The sequence below is a fragment of the Triticum aestivum genome, chromosome 3A, assembly GCF_018294505.1.
Source record: "Triticum aestivum cultivar Chinese Spring chromosome 3A, IWGSC CS RefSeq v2.1, whole genome shotgun sequence".
NCBI lineage: Eukaryota > Viridiplantae > Streptophyta > Magnoliopsida > Poales > Poaceae > Triticum > Triticum aestivum.
Window position 1 is genome coordinate 24,492,479 of NC_057800.1, and position 22,502 is coordinate 24,514,980.

General features: G+C 44.4%; 2 protein-coding genes across 2 annotated transcripts; one reads left to right on the forward strand and one right to left on the reverse strand.

The window, feature by feature from the left end:
- The first annotated feature begins 5,281 nt into the window (after window positions 1–5,281).
- On the forward strand, window positions 5,282–7,220 carry LOC123057660 (endonuclease 2). Its single transcript, XM_044480581.1, has 9 exons — window positions 5,282–5,520; window positions 5,617–5,791; window positions 5,891–6,016; window positions 6,105–6,160; window positions 6,255–6,338; window positions 6,423–6,515; window positions 6,627–6,694; window positions 6,875–6,948; window positions 7,050–7,220. Exons 1-9 carry the CDS (start codon window positions 5,398–5,400, stop codon window positions 7,142–7,144), a joined length of 894 nt encoding a protein of 297 aa, XP_044336516.1. The 5' UTR covers window positions 5,282–5,397; the 3' UTR covers window positions 7,145–7,220.
- Window positions 7,221–16,723: 9,503 nt separating this feature from the next.
- LOC123057661 (uncharacterized) lies at window positions 16,724–17,829 on the reverse strand. Its single transcript, XM_044480583.1, has one exon. The coding sequence runs from the start codon at window positions 17,682–17,684 to the stop codon at window positions 16,914–16,916; it is 771 nt and encodes a 256-aa protein (XP_044336518.1). The 5' UTR covers window positions 17,685–17,829; the 3' UTR covers window positions 16,724–16,913.
- Window positions 17,830–22,502: the final 4,673 nt, after the last annotated feature.

Here is a 22,502-nt window from a genome sequence, read left to right on the forward strand (position 1 = left end):
GTTAATTCAAAGTGAGTTATATGAAGTTTGCAAGTTGGCCCATAGTTTTTATTATATTTGTGAAATATGTACATATTTGTATGTGAAAGGAAGCACACTTAAAATACGATACATGCTACCTAAGAAGTAATATATAGTGATACTATTCATCACCCAGGGTGCAGAATAAGTTATTTTTCACCCGAGGTAATCTTACGATCACTTCATAATTAAATTATGTTTAGAATTCAAATAATTATATTTCTATTGATTAATTACGTAAAATTTGGCATAACAATATAAAAATATAGGTCATAAGACAAGAAAATTTATAGTTTATGTATATTTTACACTATGTTTTTACGTTTGTAATTTTACATAACATAAAATATTTTTTATAACGGTTATATATTTTTTTAAGGTCTCTTTTTACGTCGGAAATAAGATAAAACTTACGAAACGTAAAATTACGGTGCATTGATGGTAAAATAGAGGGGGGTGAAGAATAACTATTCCTCACTCAGAGTGACGAATAGTCAATCCGTATATACTACCTAAACATTCTTATATACTACATAGTACGTGTATATATTCTTCAATTTAATAGATACTACATACAACATACCAAACTCAAGTGGTGGTAACTGTCACGGTGGTAGATAAAATATGGGTGTAGATATTCAAGGTCTCTGCAAAAAATGGGTGTAGATTCGTACCCAGTACCCCTATGGGCTCCGCCTATGATCATGGGCCTCTTTCATTCCACTACAAAAAAAACCTATTAATTGATGACGGATTTCTCGCAAACCCTATTTGGTGATTAAGGCGTCAAATGCATGGTTAATCGCTCCTGGCGCTCACCATCCCTTGCCTTCTCAGCATTCCTAATGGGCCGGCCCATCTAAGAGTCATTCGAGGTTCGTTTTTAGGAGCCCTCCCAACTTTGGGGAGCTTCACAACCGGATTTCCTTTTTCTGGTTTTCAATCGGTTTTTGTTTTTTTTCTTCTTTTCTGTTTCTTAATTTTGTTTTTTTTTTCAAATTCATGAACTTTTCTAAATTCATGAATTATTTTTCAACTCCGTGAACTTCTTTGTATTAGTGATTTTTTATAAATTCATGAAAAAAAATTGGATTTTTTTTCGAAAATACCATAACCTTTTTTTCTGTTCGTGAATTTTTTCTCAGATTCATGAACTTTTTGGTATTTGCAAAGTTTTTGAAATTCCTAAATTCTTTTGTATCGGGGAACATTTTTTTCAAATTCGTGAACCTTTTTCCATTCACATTTTTTTCGTATTTTGCAATTTTGTTTCAAATTCCCAAACTTTTTTCTATACTCGCAAGTTTTTAATAATTTTGAAAAGTCAACGGTCAACGGGTAGGATATTCAATGGTCAAAGGTAAAGTGGCAATGGCCGATGAGTTTTTTTGGGAAACACACAAGCAGGCTACTCCCTCCTTCCATCTATATAGGGCCTAATGTGCTTTTTAAAATCGCCTTTGACTATTGACAATATTAATAGTACATGACATGGACGATGTAAAAATTATATCATTGAAAGCTCCTTTCACACACGAATTTAACGATGTGCTTTTTGTAAATTGCATGTCATATATTATTGCTCTAATATTTGATCAAAGTTAGCCTCAAAAAATGCATTAGGCCCTATATAGATGGAAGGAGGGAGTAGCAATGATTGAGTGAGCGAGCATGCGAGCGGTCGTTCCTAATGGACTGACCCAACAGACCTCGTGCTGACTGGCAATACCGGTCTATATTGACCTGTGTCAGAAGTAGGCTTAAGGGGCCTAAGGGTATCTCCAGCCGCGCCCCCAGGAAGGCCTCCCCAGGCGATTTTTTCGCGCCGGCGCCAAAAAAACAGCCCAGTCGCGCCCCAGGAGCCCGATTTTCGTCGCCCTGGGCCGAAAATAGCGTCGGCGGACCCAGGCCGAACCCGGGGCGCCCGGGGGCGCCGGGGCGAACTGTTTTGGCGCGAAACAGCTGCGGGCCCGCCGCGTCAGCGACACGGCGCCTCGTCTTCCCCCAACGGCCTCGGTTCCCGCAGGGAATCAATGCCAAGGCTGCCGCCGGTCAGCCTTGCCATTGATTCCTCACGGGCGGCGCATCACGGGACGGCGCGCCGACGCCTCCCCTCCCTCGCACGCGTACACACGGGTGCGGCGCGGCTATATAGCCGGCGGCCTGCACTCGCCTGTGCCCACACCAGCCCCCCCCCCCCCGCCGCCCAGCTCCTCCCTCTCCCTACCTCTCCCGAGCGCCGCCGCCCGGCCCCTCCCTCTATCTATCTACCTCTCCCGAGCCCGTCGCCATGGCGGAACGCTTTCCCGGAGACGAGGCGGCGGCCAACGGCTTCGGCCGCCGTTCGCTCCGCGAACAGGAGTCCTGGCTCCTGTTCCAGGCGAACATCCCGGCGCCGCCGGACATGCGCGCCGGGCCGATGGGGTGGAGGCTCAGCGTCGGGGGAGTGCCCATTCCCCCGTTGCCCGACGCCGTGGCGAAGCCAAAGTACTTCGCCGAGGAAGTCCAGGTCGTGCGCACCTTCCTCACCGACGCCCAACTCTCCCTCCCCCAGTACGTCACTGATAACCACGCGGCTTGGGCGGCGTATTTCGAGCGCCGCCAGCAGCAGCGCTTGGCGTCCATCAACGGCGCGCCGGTGGTTGGTGGCCGGCAGAATAGCGAGGGGCGTCACCTGTGGTGGGGCGTCCCCGGCCGCACACTCGAGGGCGTGCTGACGTACCTCGAGGGCGGCAACGACCCGCCGTTGGCGTACCCGGCGAGGGCGGCCGCCCCGGCGCAACACCGACACGCCGGGCCATGGGCGCCAAGGAGGTTCGGGTCCTCCTCCTCTTCTTCCTCCTCCCGATCTTCATCGCACTCCTCCGGCACTCCGGCCCTGCTCGGCGTCAAGGCCGAGCCCGCGGCGGAGACACCGCTCGGCCGGCGCACTCGCAGCGTCGACATCGTCATCAACGAGGGCAGCCGGCGCGCCTACTCGTCGGCTCCTCCTCCGCGCTTCGTCAAGCCAAAGACGGAGCCGGGGCTCGCGCCGGTGAAGAAGGAGCCGGCCGCGCCGGTGACGACGGAGCTCGACGACGAGACGCGGCCCTGGAATGGGCGCGCAGGGACTCCATAGCGATGGAGAAGGAGCGCCCGGAGAAGGCGAAGGAGCGCCAGTGCGTCGCCCTGCTTCGCTTCGCGGAGCGTCGACGCGGCCGCGATGAAGGCAGAGTCGTCGTCATCTGCGACAGCGACGACGACGATGCGCCGCCACCAGTCCGCCATGGCGACGCCGGGTAGGGGTCCAGCAGGGGCGCCCGCGTCAAGGAGGAGAAGGCCGACGACTTTAGATTAGTTTATGTATATGTGCTATGTAATGAAAATCCGCTAACTTCGCCGAAATGTGCCGAAATTTATCGTGTTTGGCCGAAATTTATCGTCTTTGGCCGAATTTTATCGTGTTTAAGCCGAACTTCGCCGAACTTCTTTTATTTTAAAACGTGCCTGGGGCGGCCCTGGGGCCGGCGGCTGGGGACCAACTCGCCCCCAGGCCCAATTTTTGCGCCGGCTCACCCCCAGGCGGTGATTTTAGGCGCCCCCTGGGGGGCCAACGGCTGGAGATGCCCTAAGCGGGTGATGCTTGGTATGACAAAATCAGGAAACTGTCATAAGGGTTTTGGGGGATTTATAGATTGTTCTATAAATATCAATGTTGAGGATGACGCTTATTGTTGGTCGGTTGGGGATTATAGGTCAATCGGAAATCAATCAATTAATCAATTTTACAGGTTGACTATTAATCAACCATTTTTTTATAAACCCCAGGTTCCCAGCACCAAAATATGCAATATTCAACAGCAGAAAAATGGACAGAAGTGTTACCTTGATTCCTTGTTTTGAATCTTTGTACAATGACAAACAAAATAGGACAGATGTACATGTTACATAACAAGGTTCAGAAAACACAAATAAACAACACATGATGCAAGAAAAAGACCCGATTTATCAGTATAATCTTGACAAATCGCTTGTCAGAGCGATAAATTGGCCCAGCCGATAAATGATGATGATATGGCATAATCTTATCGGTCACCCATCGATTAGTGATAAATCAGATGATAAATCTTTGAATGGGCCGATTCTTTGAATAGTGATAAATTTGCATCTTATGCAGATATTCAAGATCTTTGTAGAAAAGGGTGTAGATTCGTACCAGTACCTATGGGCTCAACTCATGATCATGGGCCTCTTTGATTCCACTACATGAAACTTACTAATTCATGACGTATTTCTCGCAAACCCAGTTTGACATTTACATGGTTAATCGTTCCTGGCGCACACCCCCTTGCCCCTCCATCATTCACAATAGGCCAGCCCATCTAAGAGTGGTTCGAGGTTCGTTTTTCAGAATCCCGCCCGGTTTTGGGAATCTTCCAGAAGCTTCCCAACTCGCGACACCTCGACGCCACCCTTCTCCCCAAGCGCGTACCACGCCCCTCGGCTATGAGCTCGGCAGAAGCCGCCATCGAGACGACCCCGACCACCACGCGTCCGCCGCCACCGTGGAGAGGCCAGCGCCAGTGACGGATGAGAGGAGGCGCAGGGGAGGGAGCCATCGGCGACTCGTGAAGCTCCCCCCGAGTCGCTCGAGCGGAGCGACGGGGGAGGGGGGGGGGGGTCGTTGCCTATCCTCTCGAGGATATGCCTTGTCATTCCCCCCTTTTTTCCGTTCTATAACAACACATGGATATTTAGCTACTCCCTCCGATCCACAAGTAATATAGTAATATGGATATAAAGTTGTACTAAAACATCGACAAATAATCCGGATGACATGGAGTGGTAAACAATGGTAGCCAGCGAAGCAAATATTTTAGGCGCGCGATAAAGCTGTCCCGGTTAATAAATCTTATTTTGGCAAATGAATTCATTCATTTTTAAACATGCATAAATGAAATCTGGTACTCCCTCCATATCTTGAGTATATATTAGCCAATAAAGTACTGTAAGATAGTATATACCGGCTTGAAGGAGCAAAATATAATGACGACGCATGCATGCACATAAAAAAACTCCCATCTGGCTCACAAACGACACTCGCAGATTATGGGCTTCTGTATGAACGTGGTCGGCATTTTCAGCATGGTGTGAACGTCCACCCCAAAAGAAAGAAAACATTCATGGTGTGAACCTGATTCATGGCGGGCATTGATTGGCAGGATATCGCGCGCTTTACTGCGTACGCTGTCCGCTCCAAAGATCGCTCCTCTTTCCTTTCCCGAACGCGCCCGCATTTACACGCCGCATCCAAAAAATTCTGCTTAAAAGACGCAGCGGAGAAGAGATCCATCATCATCTCTCATTCTCCCCGTCTCAGTTTCCGGTGCCGCCGCGATGCAGGGTCGCCAGGCCGGCACGGCGCTCCTGCTCCTCCTCGCCGTCGTCGTCGCCGCCCTCCCCGCGCCGTCGCTCGGCTGGGGCGTCGACGGCCACCTCATCATCTGCGAGATCGCGCAGGTACGTACGCACTAGGCAGCATATCTCTGTTGGTTTCTGGAGCATGTCGGCCGGCAGTGTGATTGATCGAGCGGTGGTCGTGACGTGTGTTCGCAGGGCCGGCTGAGCGACGCGGCGGCGAAGGCGGTGAACGACCTGCTGCCGTCGGGCGCCGGCGGCAACCTGAGCAGCCTCTGCTCCTGGGCCGACAGGGTCAGGTTCAGGTACCACTGGTCGGCGCCGCTCCACTTCATCGACGTCCCGGACAACGTCTGCAACTACTCCTACGACAGTACGTAGTCGTAGTTAATCCACACTCTGTTGTTCGACTGAAACTGACCGCAGCAAAATGGTGTACTGATCTTTCCACCGGTCTCTGTTGTTGGTTCAGGGGACTGCAAGGACGAGGAGGGCGTCAAGGGCCGCTGCGTCGCCGGCGCCATCAACAACTACACGTCCCAGCTCCTCACCTACGGATCATCATCGCTATCGCCATCTTCTAAATCTTCCGGCCAATGTAATGTTGAGTTAGATCATACAAACGTCGGCACATCTCTTTTGGTATACTGAATTACTGAAGTATCTGTATGTATGAAATACTGCAGATAACCTGACGGAAGCGCTCTTGTTCCTCTCACACTTCATGGGAGACATCCACCAGGTACTACTCCTGCCAGACCCCAATTGCCCGGTTTTTGCAAGTGTTTCTGTTGCAGGTTGCAAGTTCAGGCAGCTGATGCTTCTTGTTTATGTAGCCACTGCATTGTGGTTTTGCTTCTGACAGAGGCGGGAACACCATCGACGTCCACTGGTACAGGAGGAAGACCGTACTCCACCATGTAAGCCTTGTGTAGTTCAGACATCAGACTGAAAAATGTGGCAATGATGCTGAAACTTGTGCCTTGGTTGTTATATGTTGTCAGGTATGGGATGTGAACATCATCCAGACGGCGGAGAAGGACTACTACGACGAAGGCGCGGGCGAATTCGTCGACGCGCTGAACAAGAACATAACGGTGCGGAATTGTTCTGAAGATTGTTTATTCGTATTATTATCTGTATATATACAGTGGCTGGTAAATTTCTGGTACTGTAGTAACTGACGCTGATTGACTGAGTGATTGCAGGGGGCGTGGTCAGACAAAGTGCAGGAATGGGAGGAGTGCGCCAAGAGCCAGACGGCGTGCCCTGACAAGTACGCATGCAGCATGCTTGATTTCTTTCTTTTCTTTTTTCAAAGGGAAAAGGAAAAGCATGTTCAGTATTTATTCGGTTGTGTATAATTAGGAGTGTGCAAAATGTTTACTTATGGCCCAGATTATTATTCCATTATATCGCATTTAGTCGTCTGATCGGTCTCATCTAACTCTGCAAGATATGGGTCGGAGAGCATCGCTGCAGCATGCAACTCGGCGTACAAGGGCGTGACAGAAGATTCAACGCTGAGTGGTATGTGTGTCTGCTTAAACTAAAATCCAACGTAGGACCATCATCTCCTGATTGGTCGACTGATAGAGTGACCAAATGACCACTGTATCTGTGTGTTTCAGACGCGTATTTCGGGAGCAGGCTGCCGGTGGTGAACCTGAGGCTGGCGCAAGGCGGCGTCCGGTTGGCCGCTACGCTCAACAGGATATTTGGCTAATCGAAGGCTTAGTGATTATTACTATGTCGCTTTTTATAGACTGCGAGTGATGTTTTAACTTGGCACAGATGATGCCGGTCGAGTTGGTGCTGTTCATTTTTCTATCGAAATGTCAAAATAAAGTGGACGGATCTTGGGCCAACTGGAAATGGACGCATTGCACTACATGTGAAGACGGTCTTTGGCAACTATACCCTGTGCATATGTCAGGCCGGGCCGGGCTTCGGTCCGGGCTGAAAATATATGTCACAAATTATTTCATGGAGAAATGTGATTATGTTTACCTTCAGTTGCTTTGGTTAGATTTAGAGGCAAATCAGGTCTAGCTATTGATTTTCTTAAATTGTGGCAAGATAAAACTCAAGTAGCTTACTTTTCATTGAACACAATCGTATTTCACATTGGAATTGTTTAACACAAAACAATGTATTTAATGTTGGGCATCATAAGTGGTCAATTATGCTGGTGAGTTCAAACAGGATAAATTGTATGCTAGTGGGAGTATCACTAGAAAATAACATATATTTAGTGAGGAAGTGAGTTGTAGGAGGTAAAAATGCTCAGTATAAATAGGTGGGAACCATTTATTCTTATTCTTTGTGCCAATAGCTTGCTGGAAGGAATCCCAAAACCTGGAAGTGAAAAATGCTCCCACCGTCTGAGGGGATCAATTGAGGAATACCGTGCAAGGAGACCACTCTGGAAGTGTACAATTCTGCCAACTGAGCTGTTGTGATTGAATCCTTGACTGGTAAGAAGTGAACGACTTTAGTGAGCTTATCAATGACCATGAAGATAGTGTCATTACCTTTCTTGGATTTGGGAAAACCAGTGACAAAATCCATCTCTATGTGATCGAATTTCCACTCAGGAATAGGGAGAGGTTGAAGGAGTCTTGCCGGATGATGGTGTTTCATCTTCACTCTGCGGGAAACATCACACTCGTTGACAAACTGAGCAATCTCACATTTCATACGAGTCCACCAGAAATTTTTCTTGAGATCATGATACATATTGGAGCTGCCTGGATGGATGGAAAGGAGGGAATTATGTGCTTCATCCATTATGACTTTGCTAAGATCACCCTTGGGTAGTACAAGCCGGTCCTCAAAGAACAAGGTGTCTTTGTCATCGATGTGATATCACTTGTACTTGGGAATGCCCTTGGCAATGCCATCTTTCACTTTCTTCACCATGGAATTAAGAAGTTGAGCTTCGCAAATTTGAGCCTCCAAGGTTAGAGTCACTTGAAGATTGAAAAAAAAAACCCTTGAGGAATGAATTGGAGGTTGAGCTTCCTGAAATCTTCACAAAGGTCGGGCTGGACTGGCTTGAGAATGAGGGTGTTGCAATATGCTTTTCTGCTTAGAGCATCTGCAATGACACTGGCTTTGCCTGGGGTATACTCAATGAATTATACTCTTGAATCATCTCCACCCAACGAGTCTGATGGTGATTGGGGTTGGGCTGAGTGAAAATGTATTTCAAGCTCTTATGACCGGCATAAACTTCAACCTGTTTGCCCAGTAATAGATGCCTCCAGGTTATCAAAGCATGGGCAACTTCTGCCAACTCAAGGTCGTGAGTGGGGTAGTTATTCTTATTTGGCCTCAATTGTTGAAAATTATATGCCACAACTTGATTTTCTTGCATGAGAAATGCACCAAGACCTTGCAACGGGGCATCGCAGAACACTTGGAAAGGCTTGGATTCATCGGGAGGTGTAAGAACCGGAGCAAAAATGAGCTTCTCTTTGAGTGTATTGAACATAACATCACATTCTAGAGTCCAAGAATACTTAGCATTCTTCCGGAGGAGGTTTTGACAAAGGCTTAGCAATCTTGGAGAAGTTCTCCACGAATCTTCTGCAATAGCTTTCAAGCCCGAGAAAACTTTGGAGTTGCTTCACATTCTAAGGAGGCTACCACTTGACAATAACTTCAACCTTTTCAGGATTTACCGAGATGCCCTTGGCTGAGATAACATGCCCGAAGTAGAGTACCTCATTGATCTAGAATTCACACTTTGAGAACTTGCATAGAAATGATGCTCCCTGAGCTTATCAAGCACTAAGCATAGATGCTTTGCATGCTCTTCCTTGGACTTGGAGAAAACCAGGATGTCATCAAGATAAACAAGGGCAAACTCATTTCTGTATGGAGAGAATACAAAGTTCATCATGCGAGAGAAAGTTGGAGGGTCATTTACAAGACCAAAGCCATCACCGTGTACTCGTATGAGCCAAAGCTTGTCACAAAAGCTGTTTTTGGAATGTCTTGCTCACAAATTTTGATTTGGTGTGGTAGCCCATACGAAGATCAAGCTTGGAGAACACCTTGGCACCTTTGAGTTGCTAGAATAATTCATTGATGTTGGGAATAGGTTATCGGTTCTTGATCGTCTTCTTATTCAAGGGGCGGTAATTGACACAAAGTCTCTTCGTGCCATCTTTTTTCTTGACGAAGAGAACACCACATCCCCAAGGAGATGAACTTGGTATGATCAGACCGAGACACTCTTGTTCATTGAGCCGCTCCTTCAACTCCTTTAGCTTTTCATGCCCAAGTTTATAAGGACGCATGTGGGCAGGTTTTGCCGGGCTCGAGTTCAATCACAAACTCAACAGGCCAGTTAGGAGGCATTCCTTGTAATTCTTCTGGAAAAACATCCTCATAATCACCTGGAGGCCTAGTGGCCATCCCTGACCGCAAGTGAAGCAACCATCTTTATTGCATGTCTTGTTTTTTTTCTTACCCTTCTTCCTAAAGTTGGTATTTTGATGGATTGTGTTCTTTCCTTTGAACTTGTGAGAATTCTTCTACACCATATTGGCACTAGAAGCTCCCTCAACCCTTTTGACATGAGAGTCATTTGCTCTGAAATTCTCTTCAATACCCAGATGATCGATGACATCCTCTACTAAGAATTCACATCTCTGATGTTTTAGAGAAGTAGCAAAGTTCCTCCAAAGAGTTTAACAATTATGCATCTTGGGACAAACTTGTCTGGTAACTCACATTTAAGGAGTTTGAGCTCCTTGGCGATACATTATATCTCATGAGCCTAGTAAAGTACATGATGGTTCTCAACCACCCCATAGTCATGGAATTGCTCCATGGCATACAACTCGCTTTGAACATCTGTTGCACTGAACACAGCTTCGAGCGCATCCCACAAGTTCTTGGCAACCCATATATGAAGACAAGGATTAACTAGCTTGTCTTTGATCACCCTCATAATGGTTATGACAAAGACATTGGTGGCCTCCAAGAATGACTTCTCCTGTTCTGGAGCAATTGTTCCATCAGGAGTGCCACCAGCGACCCAGAACACATTCATCATTATGAGCCACAAGGTAGTCTCGGTCTGCCAATGATTAAAATGAACCCCCGTAAACGGGTTCAGTTTCAATGTATTAGCAAAGCCTTAAATAAAAAATTGCCTATAAACATTAGGTTTTTGGATTAGTGGATAAAATAAAAATTTCGGTTTGATTCTGTAAATAAATCATGATGATAACAATATCAGTAACATCGATGAAAACCACAATGTCAGGGATGAACAGACCATACCTTGCAGTATGCCAAGACAAAGCCGCGGCCTCGGCCTGGTGCAGGTCGAGGGTGTAGTCGAAGAACAACAACGAGCACTCGTGCCCTCAAAAACCTAATCACCCTTCTCCCGGCGCAGGATCACAAAGAACGAGGTTCCAGAGCAGAGCGTGCACATGCCATAGGTTTGAACGCAACTCGTCAAAACACGTGCGTGCGAGGTAGGAGCTGGAAGAGGAGCGCGTCTGTACCATTCTTGTTTTCAAACTTCAATGACATGTAAAAGAGAATCTCCCATATGTTTGTCTCAACTCTCCTCCAAAATCGAGCTAGTACTAAACTTTCCACCATGTCATAACACCTTTGAGCTTTTCTAACGATTATTACCTATATGGGCCCTGGGCCCATCTATAATTCAAAATTTTGCACTAAGGAGTGCAATACACATGCGGTGCATATCATGGGCAGTTCAAGACTTTGTAAGGTTACAATCTGCAGTATTTTGGACTAGCTTGCAATTTTAGTTCAATCTACTATTTTGAACACATAAGTTCAGATAAATTAGTTTGTCCCGTGTAGACATCTCACGTGCTTCCAAAGTTGGGATTTGATGATTTCACGGACCAACTTTCATGATTCAGTGTTTGCTAGGGGTTGCTGGGCTAACTTGAAAGCATAGGGTTGATACTCCCTTTGCACTCAAATACATGGCATATAAATTCAGCCAAAAAGTCAATTCTTTCTAATATATAAGAAAAATATCAACAACTACAATATTGTATAAATATATTATAAAATTATATCTGATGGTGGACATATAGGTATTGATTTGACATTGTTTATCTTCATATTTCTGTATATACTTGGTCAAAGTTTGAAAGCATTGATTTTTCGACTGAATTTATATGCCATCTATTTGGGGACTGAGGTAGTAGTGTGAAAGTGATTAGACGAGGAGCTGGAGGGGTGGCCAACTTTTGACAGAGAGCACGGGGTGGATGGCGCAAATATGACAAGGTGCACGGGGCATCATCATTTCCCATCTGCAAAAGATGCTGCTATAAATAGTAGCCTACCCCATCGTTAGTGGCTGATTCAGGAGTAGGCAATGATCGCGCGAACACGTCTAGAGAGTGTGCCGTGTGGGTCTAGAGCAATCGATGTGTTCCTCCACTTACTGATGATATATATATATATATATATATATATATATATATATATATATATATATATATAGAGAGAGAGAGAGAGAGAGAGAGAGAGTAGTATTATTTGAAATGTCCTTGTGGAAAAGGCGCCCGCCTTTCTGATGGGTTTTTAGATGTGCTGCGCCCCCGATCTTGCATGTTGTCCTACCGACATCTCTACTCTATATTACTTTACCAGCAATCTCTCTCTCCGCTAGGGTTTACCGGGGTTTTTCTTTCAAAAGGAAAAGTACAGCATTCCTGGCCTCAGCATCACAATCATATACTGTATTGTTTATTACCTCCTCTGTAAACAAATACATGATGTTTTAGAGACTTGACACAAATCTCTAAAACATTATATATTTGTTTGCAGGCAAACATTTAATAATGCTAAGCAAAGCCAACCATAGATGCCCAAAGAATCGGCTTATACATTTAAGAAAAAAGGGGAAAAGGAAATATCCGAGGCCAATTACCTGGCGGCAGAAATTGTTTTCAGGCTTAGTTTGTTGGCGTTGCTTGATACTTGTACAGTTGTACTGATGACAATGTGTGTCTTTACGTCCAAACAAAAATGACAGACTTTCTTTTCATATAAAATGACGACATAGGCAGAATCCTTTTGAGCTATGCTAATAACATATGAATCATGCATGACGCTGCAGCTCACTTCCCGTGTGAAAAGCTTTGTAAAATATATCCTTCGGTGCGAAGTATAAGTCAGATATTTCTTAGTCATCCATTCATAGCTTTATTTTTTTTTGCAATACTTCTTTTTCCTTCTGAGTAGATAAGGCAGGGGAGACCATATGTAGCAGACAGATGTATGTGGCAAACAATGTTAGACGATGATGCAATCATGGATATCTTTGGCATGGAGGACACCTTTGCAGATGCTCTGTTCAGAGCGTTACATGTGTAGCATCTATGATAACTCGCGAAAAGCAGATGCACAGATTAGGAAGGGTTTACATGCCTCGAGATAGTGGCATATACACATCGATTAGGAAAGGTAATAACTCTGTTGTAAAAGAAAAAGTAAAGATCACACACTTATAAGCGTACATGTTCAGATACAAAGGAGAGATGGATATGCCATATAATTTATTTATCATATTATTTGGAATTACATTTACACCTTTAATTACATAAATATGTTTATCGGCTCACATAGCTTCTTGTGTTTATTCTAAATCGGGATATGTAATAGTATGACATCGCACGAACAAAGCTTCTGCCCCGCTTTATAGATACAACACAAAACACAAGTACACGGTTGAACGATATATGGTGAGGAGGAAGCCCTCAAAGAAGCATAGCCTTGGAAAAACCGAACAACATACATCGGAATGGTAATGCCGCTGAGCAAGATATAGGAGGGCCTAAAGAGTACACTACAACACGACTAATGCCACCTGAGTTCACGGCCCTTCCCTCAAGAGGAAACAGCAGAAAGCGTCGCCGTCCACGCGTCTGATGGAGCGGACAAGGGTTTTCACTTGGAACCCTAACATGAGAAGCGCAATTGCAACAACATCCTCAAGAGGAAAGCGGCATCCATGGGCATCATCGCCGTCGGCGCCTGAGCACATAGCTTTCGCTCGATTGCTTCCCCATGCCACAAAGGACCACAATCAACTACCGCGGCTAAGCCAACATCTGCAGATCCATCTCAAGGCCCCTCCCCAGCCACAACACAGAAGCGCTAGCCCATGACATGTGTGCCTGCTGAGAGAGGGGGAGACCCGCCGCCGCCAGCCGCAAGCGACCACGCCACCATGGGCAACCGGCATCGGGCCACCACCAATGCTGCCAACCGCCACCACCTGAAGAACGACCACAGGAGCTAGCCCGCACCACCCACCTCCGGCCGCAGCTCGATCTACTACCACAGGCAGGCCCCAGTAGGAACCATCACGCAACCACCATAGATCTACCCCGCCATTGTTCCCCACGTCGAGTCCGGGCGCCCTCTGCAGGCCAGGCGTGCCCTTTGCCGCTGCCACCTTGCGAGGGGAGCAAGAGAGCCCCGCCACCACCCAAACCAACCGGGCTTTGCCCGACGGCGCACACACACATGTGTGTGTGTGTGTGGGGGGGGGGGGTAGAGAGAAGGCTGGGTGGCGAAGGAGGAAGGGGCCTACCTCGCCAATACGCAAAGGCGTCGCGGATGAGCGGAATTAGAAATTTCATGTGTACCCATGAAGGTATGATCTAGATGAAAATAATGGATTCGAGCTAAAATCTTCACAGTTAAATAATATATCAGAAAAGTGACCAGCAATTATCCCTCTAATTTCCCCTCTTTGGCTCGACACATGTCCATGTGTGGTAGCAATATTTTCTAAACTTTTGTCATTTCCAAGTAAATAAAACCACGTAAAGTATTTTAGGCCTCCTTTGGTTTGGGGGAATTATAGGATAGTATACTTATAGGAACTTTTCCTTGAGAGCACTTTGGTTCATAGAAATGGATTCCTATTCCTATATAGGATTGATTCCTATTCTCCACATTCATAGGAAAATAAATATAAGCCTAGACTCAATGAAAAAAATTCCTATAATGTGAACCAAATGGCATCCCTCTTTCTGTTCCTACTCATAGGATTTGAGACACATGCCATCTCATTTTCTATAATTTTTTTTATTCCTATGATAATCTTATCCTGTGAACCAAAGAGGGCTTAAGAATGGAGAGTACCGTCTTTCCTGCACAATCACATACCACACCCTATCAGGGGACGGGGGAGTATCTTTTTTCCTGAATAATCACATACCCTATCAGGCGTTTAGTCATGAATCGCTGATATATATACATATAATATAGACTTCTTGTGAAGAAATGGAGGCAGACCATCCACTTGCCGCTAGCTTTGACTTCTCCTACTGAAAGAAGATCATCAGATTCTTCATCATTTCAGGTACAACAGATCATTTCGTCAATTTGGCTCCTTGCAGTACGCTCTATGATCCGAGCAGCTTTATATATGAAAAAATAGAACGAAAGATTGTGCTAAAATTTTATAATAAGTAAATAGGTACGAGAATCATTTTGATACTACACCCTTTATCTAAAAAGGAGAGACAATCATTATGATGCATTTGTCTTACATGAACCTTTTGATTCCTTTGGTAGAGTATTATTATATGTAGTATATACTGTATATGTGATTAAAAAGGAAAAAAAAAGTCAAGAGGACAGAGAAAAGGTTGGTACAATGCATAAAGAGATGGACCTTTTAATAATTTTACATATGCACACGTGATGGCACAAAGTATGCTCATTAAATATTTTAGTATATGTAGCAGACAGTTATGCGTGAGATCTTTCAAAGTACATATACAATTTAAACGGCTGTAGGTTTAACTATGAACACAATACCTTAATTTCTCGATTAAATACTCCCTCTGTTCCTAACTATAAGTCTTTGTAGAGATTTCACTATGAACCACATACGGATGTATATAGATGCATTTTAGATTGTAAATTAACTCATTTTGCTCCATATATAGTTCATAGTGAAATCTCTGCAAAGACTTAATATTTAGGAACGGAGGGAGTAGATGCCATAGTACTGGCTTACTAGTACTTCCAGTGACAGGGTCCATATAGTCGTGAACTCGTGATCACTTGATTTCTCATGGTTAAAAAATGATTCTCGTACAAATGAATTTGGCTTAAATGATTGTCCGTTAATTAACTTATGAAAATAATATATAATTGGAAAAAATGAACATACAAAGCAATGTGATTTATATTTAAATTAAAATTTACTATGCATTATGTATTTTGTTTAATTTGAATAGAGTTATGATATATGTAATAAAATAATTATCTATAGTTACCTCTAAATAGTGAAGTCATAAACAATTAGCTGTTGACAATAAAGGACAAAAATGCTTTCAAGCCTGAGGCAAATTATTGCATCATGTGTAGTGTACATTTCAAAGAAATAGAATCTGAAAAGAAAAACAGTGAACACATTAATCTATTTGTGACCACGAGAACTAAATTTCCTGTCCACCTAGCCTCTATTAGTTCGGTTTTCTTAATTGGTTCAGCATAAATCCGTCATGTGTGTGTGTGTGTGTGTGTGTGTGTGTGTGTGTGTGTGTGTGTGGAACAAAACCATCATGCTGATATGCGATAACGAAGAATAAGATCGAAATAATATACCATGCATATTACTTTACATGTGTTCGATTATTACAAAGAGAAGACCAAAGAGCTTACCTTTCCTCCTGACAAAAAGGAAGCCTTCATTGCTAAAGTCAGCAAGAAACAACACCAAGGAATAATTATTCAACATATGGAAAGGAACACAATGTAATAACTAAGATCGGTCATGCATCCATTTTGATTCACAACAAATATCATTTGCAAAGAAGAGCTACGAAATACATCAACTTTTTATTAACAGGAGATTTGTTCCATAAGTTCCAGTGTCAGCCTATTCATCCCTAAGTCTAGCATTTTTCCCCACGGTATGGAATACATCCAAATTAAGCAGAGAGGCAAAGTGTTGGATCATTTCAACACTTCTTCATGACTAAGGAGAGGTGTTGGATCATTTCATCTCATCTCGACAAGGACAATTCCTTGGCTAGCGATGGAAACCGAACAAAGCACCTTACAATATATTAATTACCTCTGTCCTAAAAAGCTTGTCTTGAATTTATCTAGATACGGATGTATCTAACTCAAAAACGCATCTAGATATATCCGTATCTAGACAAATCTAAGGCAAACTTTTTGAGACGGAGGGAGTATACACAATACATAGTGTAAGAATCGTAAATCATGCAAGAAGCAATGCATGTGTTACTTCAATTAATTATTAATTTGCACCAAAAATCACCATCAATCAAATTATAAACTCACATTTTGTGTCAAAGGAACTAACAATTAAGCAGCCTGCCAAATGCCAATAGAGTATCAAAAGCTGTTCCTCCATCTCAATTTCCATCCACATCACACAAAGACCACTCAGCACGCTCACACAGAAAGAGAGATACGTCAAGTACTAGCTAGTGCTGGTCGTACTTATCTCCGGCGCCGCCTAAGGAAGAGAAGAACCCAGCATGGTCGCCGTTCGCCGCCTTGTCGCCTTCCGCCGATGCCGAAGTCTCAGTCTCGAAGTCGTCAAACGGGTTGAAATTGAAATCTCCCATGCCGTGGCCGTGGTGGCCACCGTACTGATCAGCAGAACCTGATCCTCTGGCCGTCGTAACATCAGCGGGGGTACTTGGCATAGCGTTGCTCCTCGCCAACAGCGTGAGCGCGTGCATGAGAGAGTTGGCTCCGCCGCCGGTGGTGGTGCAAGTGCCGATGGAGGACAGCAGTGCAGGGTTTTGCTGCGGGTACTTGAGAGGGCACGGGCGTACCAGGAAGGGGGAGCCGTAGGCGGAGGCGCCACCGAGGAGCCGCGGGCGGACGAACGGGGACAGCCCGACGGCAAATGGTGGCGCCGGGAAGCCGGTGAACTCCTGTACCATGGCGCGGAAGTTGGAGGTGTCGGTGGTGAGCACGGTGGTGGGTGGGCGGCGGGAGGCTCTGGGGCGCTTCTTGGGCGGCTTTGACGGGGCCGCAGGGTGAGGTGGAGTCGCTGTTGCCCGCGTGGGGGAGGATGTGGACAAGAAGCCTTGAAAGGTGGAGTCGTGGTCGAAGTATAGGCTAGCGGGGGATGGGGATGAGGGGAGGAAGAGGCCGTGGGGGTCGACGGAGGAGAATTCTTGTTCGGCCCCAGTGCCCGGGAGCGAGGGAGAGGACGGGAGGCTGCCACTGGTGGTGGACGCCATGGATTGGTGGATGGCTCGACCTCGATGGAAGAAGATGTGCACGTACGGGATGGACTGGTAGATAGATAGGGTTTGGTGTGGAATTTGGGGAGATCTTGATGTGGGTGGATTACCGATGAACAAGCTAGCTCGGAGGGGAAAAGGTTGACGACGACAGGAGAATAGATATGGGAGTGGTGGATGTGAGGAGGAGGAGCTGCCAACTTTGTTTTCTCTTTCCATTTTTTGGCATGTCTATTTTTTTTTTGCATTTTTAGATACACGGTACAAAATGAGGACCTTCGTTACATACACGCTCCTACACTCACATCTATGAAAGCACAACATACCTTACAAGAACCTCCGAGAAATGGAGCTGAAAGATCCTAAGAGCGACCAAAGCCACCACATTTAATTGATAGCACTGGAAACTGCAGATTAGATTCGACGAAATATAAGCACCATGCTAAGTCAAACCCGACAAACAGCCTAACACTAGGCAAAGAAAAACTATGGGAAAAACTGCTAACCATATTGTTTGTTTTCTTTTCTTTGCTTGGTTTTGTTCTTCTATTTCCTTTTTCTTTTCTTTTCTTTCTTTCCTTTTTTCTTTCTTTCATTTCTGTTCTTTGCTTTTGCTTCTTCTCTTTTGAACATGCGAGGAAAGAAGAGGAGTCCCAACCACCGGAGGCCGAGACTCAGGCACCAACCTGGAGCTTAGTGCTTTATTAATTCCAAAATATTCAAACAAAGTTAGAAATCATGAAACCTGGCATTGGTGTCATGATATGCCATCTAGAGGCCGTTGGCTTTCAAATTTTTTTCTACACTCAACACACGGTTACATGTTTCATGTTAAAATTTTGGCATTTTTCATGGTCAGTTCACTATATTTAAGTCGTTAATTAAGTGCATTTCTAGGTATTTAATTGATATAATTAAAATTCAAACTATAGTTAAATTAAATAGTCGCCAACAATAGGTTGACAAATCCTACTTTTGTCCTTGAATTGTGTCTATGTTTATGCCTTGTGCAAGTAAAGGATAGGACCCCCATACACCAGGGGGCCAAGATTTGATCACCAACATGGAGGTTGTTGCCATTTTTCATTCCAGAAAATGCAAAAAAGGCAGGAAATCACGAGACTTGGCATTGTGTCATGATATGACCCTTGGAAGATGTGGTAAAACTTTGAGAATACTCCGCAAAAGTTTGCATGCATACTTCTTACAAATCAGACCATCTTCGAGGAAGAAACTAGGTTTCAAGAAGGAATCAAGCAGGTTTGCACGTAAAGTGGCCCTTGGTTAATCAGTCGCCCTTGCAACTTTATTTGCATTCAATATACACCACTATACTACCGAAATTTGGCATGTTTCAGGGCCTGTTAGTTATTTAATCCATTAAGTGAATTTAGTCATTTAGTATATATATATATATATATATATATATATATTATTCAAAGTTTAACTGCAGGTACATGAAATAGTTGCAAGAAATGGGCTGAAAAATCCTACTTGTGACCTTCGATCTATGTTTAGGTCTTGTGCATGAAAAGAATATGTCTTGCATACACCGGGGAATGAAAACCCAGTCATCGAGATGGAGGTTATTGCCATTTTTATTAAAAATGAATGTATGGCCCGCTAGGCCTCGTTCATTTGCTACCGTACCGGAGAGAACATGCTTGTGTCTGCACGCGCGCGCGTGTGTGCGTGGGGGGGGGGGGGGGGGGGGGGGTGAGTGGGTGGGTGGGTGGAGGGGGAGGGGTGCATCCTCTAATCTAGGAATGTGTTGGCGCCCCAAGAGCAGATTTTTGTAGTAAGCATCAATTTCCCTCAAGTGGACGACCTTAAGGTTTATCAAACCATAGGAGTACTTGGAAAACGACCAGTGGGCAGTTTCTGCACACGCAAATACATAACTATATCTTGGCCCCCAACAAAACAAGTAAGATTGCTAGTCTTACTAGCCTGGCTAGTTACAAGGGTTAATGCAACTTGGATTGAAAGTATTAGTTGCGACAAAAGAAATAAAAGTTCAAAGGTAGTGTGTGTGTGTGTGTGTGTGTGTGTGTGTGTGTGTGTGTGTTGTATTGTGTTGTGTGTGTGTGTGTGTGTGTGTGTGGAGTACTCCTTAGAACATATCAAACCCTTAGTAAATTCCCCCTCCCCCAGCCCCGCTGCCCCGCGCCCTCCTTCTCTCCTCTCCTCTAGTTAATGTAGACCGGGACGCCGCTAGTCAGCCTCTCCTCCCTCTAGTTCCTCCAGTAATTCTTTAATTTGTGTTGGTCCAAGAAGTTTTGTTGAACCTCTAGATCGGTACGCGTTGATCGATGATCATCTAGAGAAATTATCACGGCTGGCTAGGAGGTTCAACCTAGCTGCGGGAATCGTCGGTATTCATCAATAATCTACTCTGCTTCCGCTATGTTCTAGTTAGTGAGGGTGATCGTTACCCGCATCTTCATAGTGTTATGTGATCGTGTACATGGTTTTTTTGTTGCGTAGCACGTCCCCATATGACAAAGGCATGCTTCATTTGAGAGAAGACGTATATTCTACTGGTCATCAATGTGAAATTGGTGGCATCGGTGCTGCTATACTTTTGGCAGCGTCATTCGGGGAAAATAATGAAAGAAAGAGGGAGAGAGGACAATCGTGGTGAAGAGAAAGGGGAGAAAAGACCACTAGCTATTATTATTAAGTTGTTAGAGGCGGTTTTGATACAAAATCTCCTATGGCCAAGAGTCCTTAGTGGTCATTTGATATCGTGACCACCTTACATGATTTCTTCAAGGTAGTTATATTATATTAGCTTCTTGAGTTAGGTTCCTAAGAAATCCATGTGCGTTAGTTTTTAGAGGTGGTTGATTTTTATTTTTAAAACAGCCTCGACATGCTGATTCTAATGGACTACTTTGTATCCCCATTAGCATTATTTGCTTAAGCAGATGGCTTAAGAACCATTGGCAATTAAAGTTGTTGACTTCTCATTATTGCGCCTTACACAGAACATCCAACAAAATTCAAGTTAGATCATACCTGCTCTAGAGAAATGTGTGACACATGACTTTACTACTTTGACTAGGATTGACTTAACCTTAGGTTATTTCCAAAGCAGGAGTTCACTGTTTTTTTCTTGGTGCCATAAGCTGAAGTTGTGTTTATTGTAGAGAAATGTGAATTATATTTCGCTAATTGTGGGTTTATGTGTCTTGAAAGAGCATTTTCTATGCTAGTTTCTATTGTGCGTAGGCTAGGGTTACAACCTCCTTTTCAAACAAAGAGTTTCTATTGTGCATAAAGGTCTTCGAGAGTCTTTATAGATATCACCAACAAATTAGCATATGTCTTATACATAGGACATGAGGTACAGATCTTGTCGATCCAACTATAAGCCGGAGCCACCAGCTTGTAGTAGTGGCGAAATGCTCAGAAGAGAATAAATGGATTGATCATGCTCAAAAGTCCCAACATCAAAACGGAAGAACCAATAATTCTCAAGCTTCAGTGCCGTCTGTGCTACTTCTTTCAGTGCCTTATCCATTTCATGCCTCAGGAAAATGTCGATGTACTTGTTATCCCTAGCCATCATCCAGTTCATTTGTTGAATCACCACCCTTCGAATGCCCGGAGCATCGGAAGATGGCGACTTGTACAACTCCAGTATCTTCCTAAGCATCTGGACGAACATATCGTATGTAATCTCGGCACTCCTCAGCGCGTTAGTGAATTGCTTTGCATTCCCGCTGGTGCAGATTTGCATGCACAGGCCAATAAAGCTCTCCAGCAGCTTGCCTTGTTCATTTATCATGAGCGCCTCCATTTCCTGCATATGTAGCACTTATAATTTCAAGGTATTATTCCAAAGGAAAAACTAACAGAATTGGAAGAATGGTCCTGTGATTTCACTATCTTAAACTGGGAGGATGGAGAACTCTATTTTCTTACATGACCAGAAGGTTCACCAGGACCACCGACCCCTTCTATTTTATCCAATGCATGTTTAATTGCTTCCAATACCTGTGAAAGTATTCATATACTAATCATCCCCAAAAGAACAGACGAACTATTTCAAGCATAATAGACACATGTTTGCTTTGTTAGCTGAAAAAATGCTTCGGCAAAATCAAGTGTTAGATAATCCAAAGCCAACCATTTTAACTTGGGAAAGTTGTATTGAGATCCCATGTAGGTCTAACCTTATATCGACTGTCCAATTTTGCATTAGAGTCTGTGCATAGATACTTCTCTTTTTTCTCTCCCAAGCAAGAAAACAACCGAACATGAAACTTTGCAGGTCAACATTACACAAGTATTATGTGCAGCAATTGTTTCTGGTATTAACATTTCAGAAATTTATGTTGTAAAATATCTAAACATTTCCTGCACAGAGTAGTACATGTGTGATGTTGACCTGTAAAGTTTCAAGTTCAAATGTTTGCTTCTTTGGAACAAACCCAAAAAGAAATTTTCTATGTAAAGATAGCACAAATATTGAGATGAAACTTGATGATCCAGATAAGAGGGGTGCATCTACATGTGTGCTCGGAGTAGGGGTGAAAAATAGATGGAACATAATTTTCAATTCCAAGTTTTGAATCAGGATAGAAAATGCTTAGCATTTACCTTCGGTAGAGCTTTGTTCACTATCTCCAACTGACCACCGTAATGTGGTCCCTGGTAACCCCGAAGATTCTGCAAAAATCTCGCCACCATAATTCTATGCTCTGCGGACTCTTCGAAGAGTGTAGACACAATCCGTTGCATGTCTTGCAGCTTAGTTTCTGACAATATGGCCATGATGCTCCTTCCACTCACTGCGTTGAGCATAGC

What these genes read in the sequence shown, in the direction of transcription:
- LOC123057661 (XM_044480583.1), bottom strand. Translation starts at nt 17,684, where the DNA reads ATGGCGTCCACCACCAGTGGCAGCCTCCCGTCCTCTCCCTCGCTCCCG.
- LOC123057660 (XM_044480581.1), top strand. Translation starts at nt 5,398, where the DNA reads ATGCAGGGTCGCCAGGCCGGCACGGCGCTCCTGCTCCTCCTCGCCGTC. An exon ending in TCATGGGAGACATCCACCAG is followed by an intron (nt 6,161 to 6,254) that starts GTACTACTCCTG and finishes TTGTTTATGTAG; the next exon opens with CCACTGCATTGTGGTTTTGC. An exon ending in CAGACGGCGTGCCCTGACAA is followed by an intron (nt 6,695 to 6,874) that starts GTACGCATGCAG and finishes TAACTCTGCAAG; the next exon opens with ATATGGGTCGGAGAGCATCG.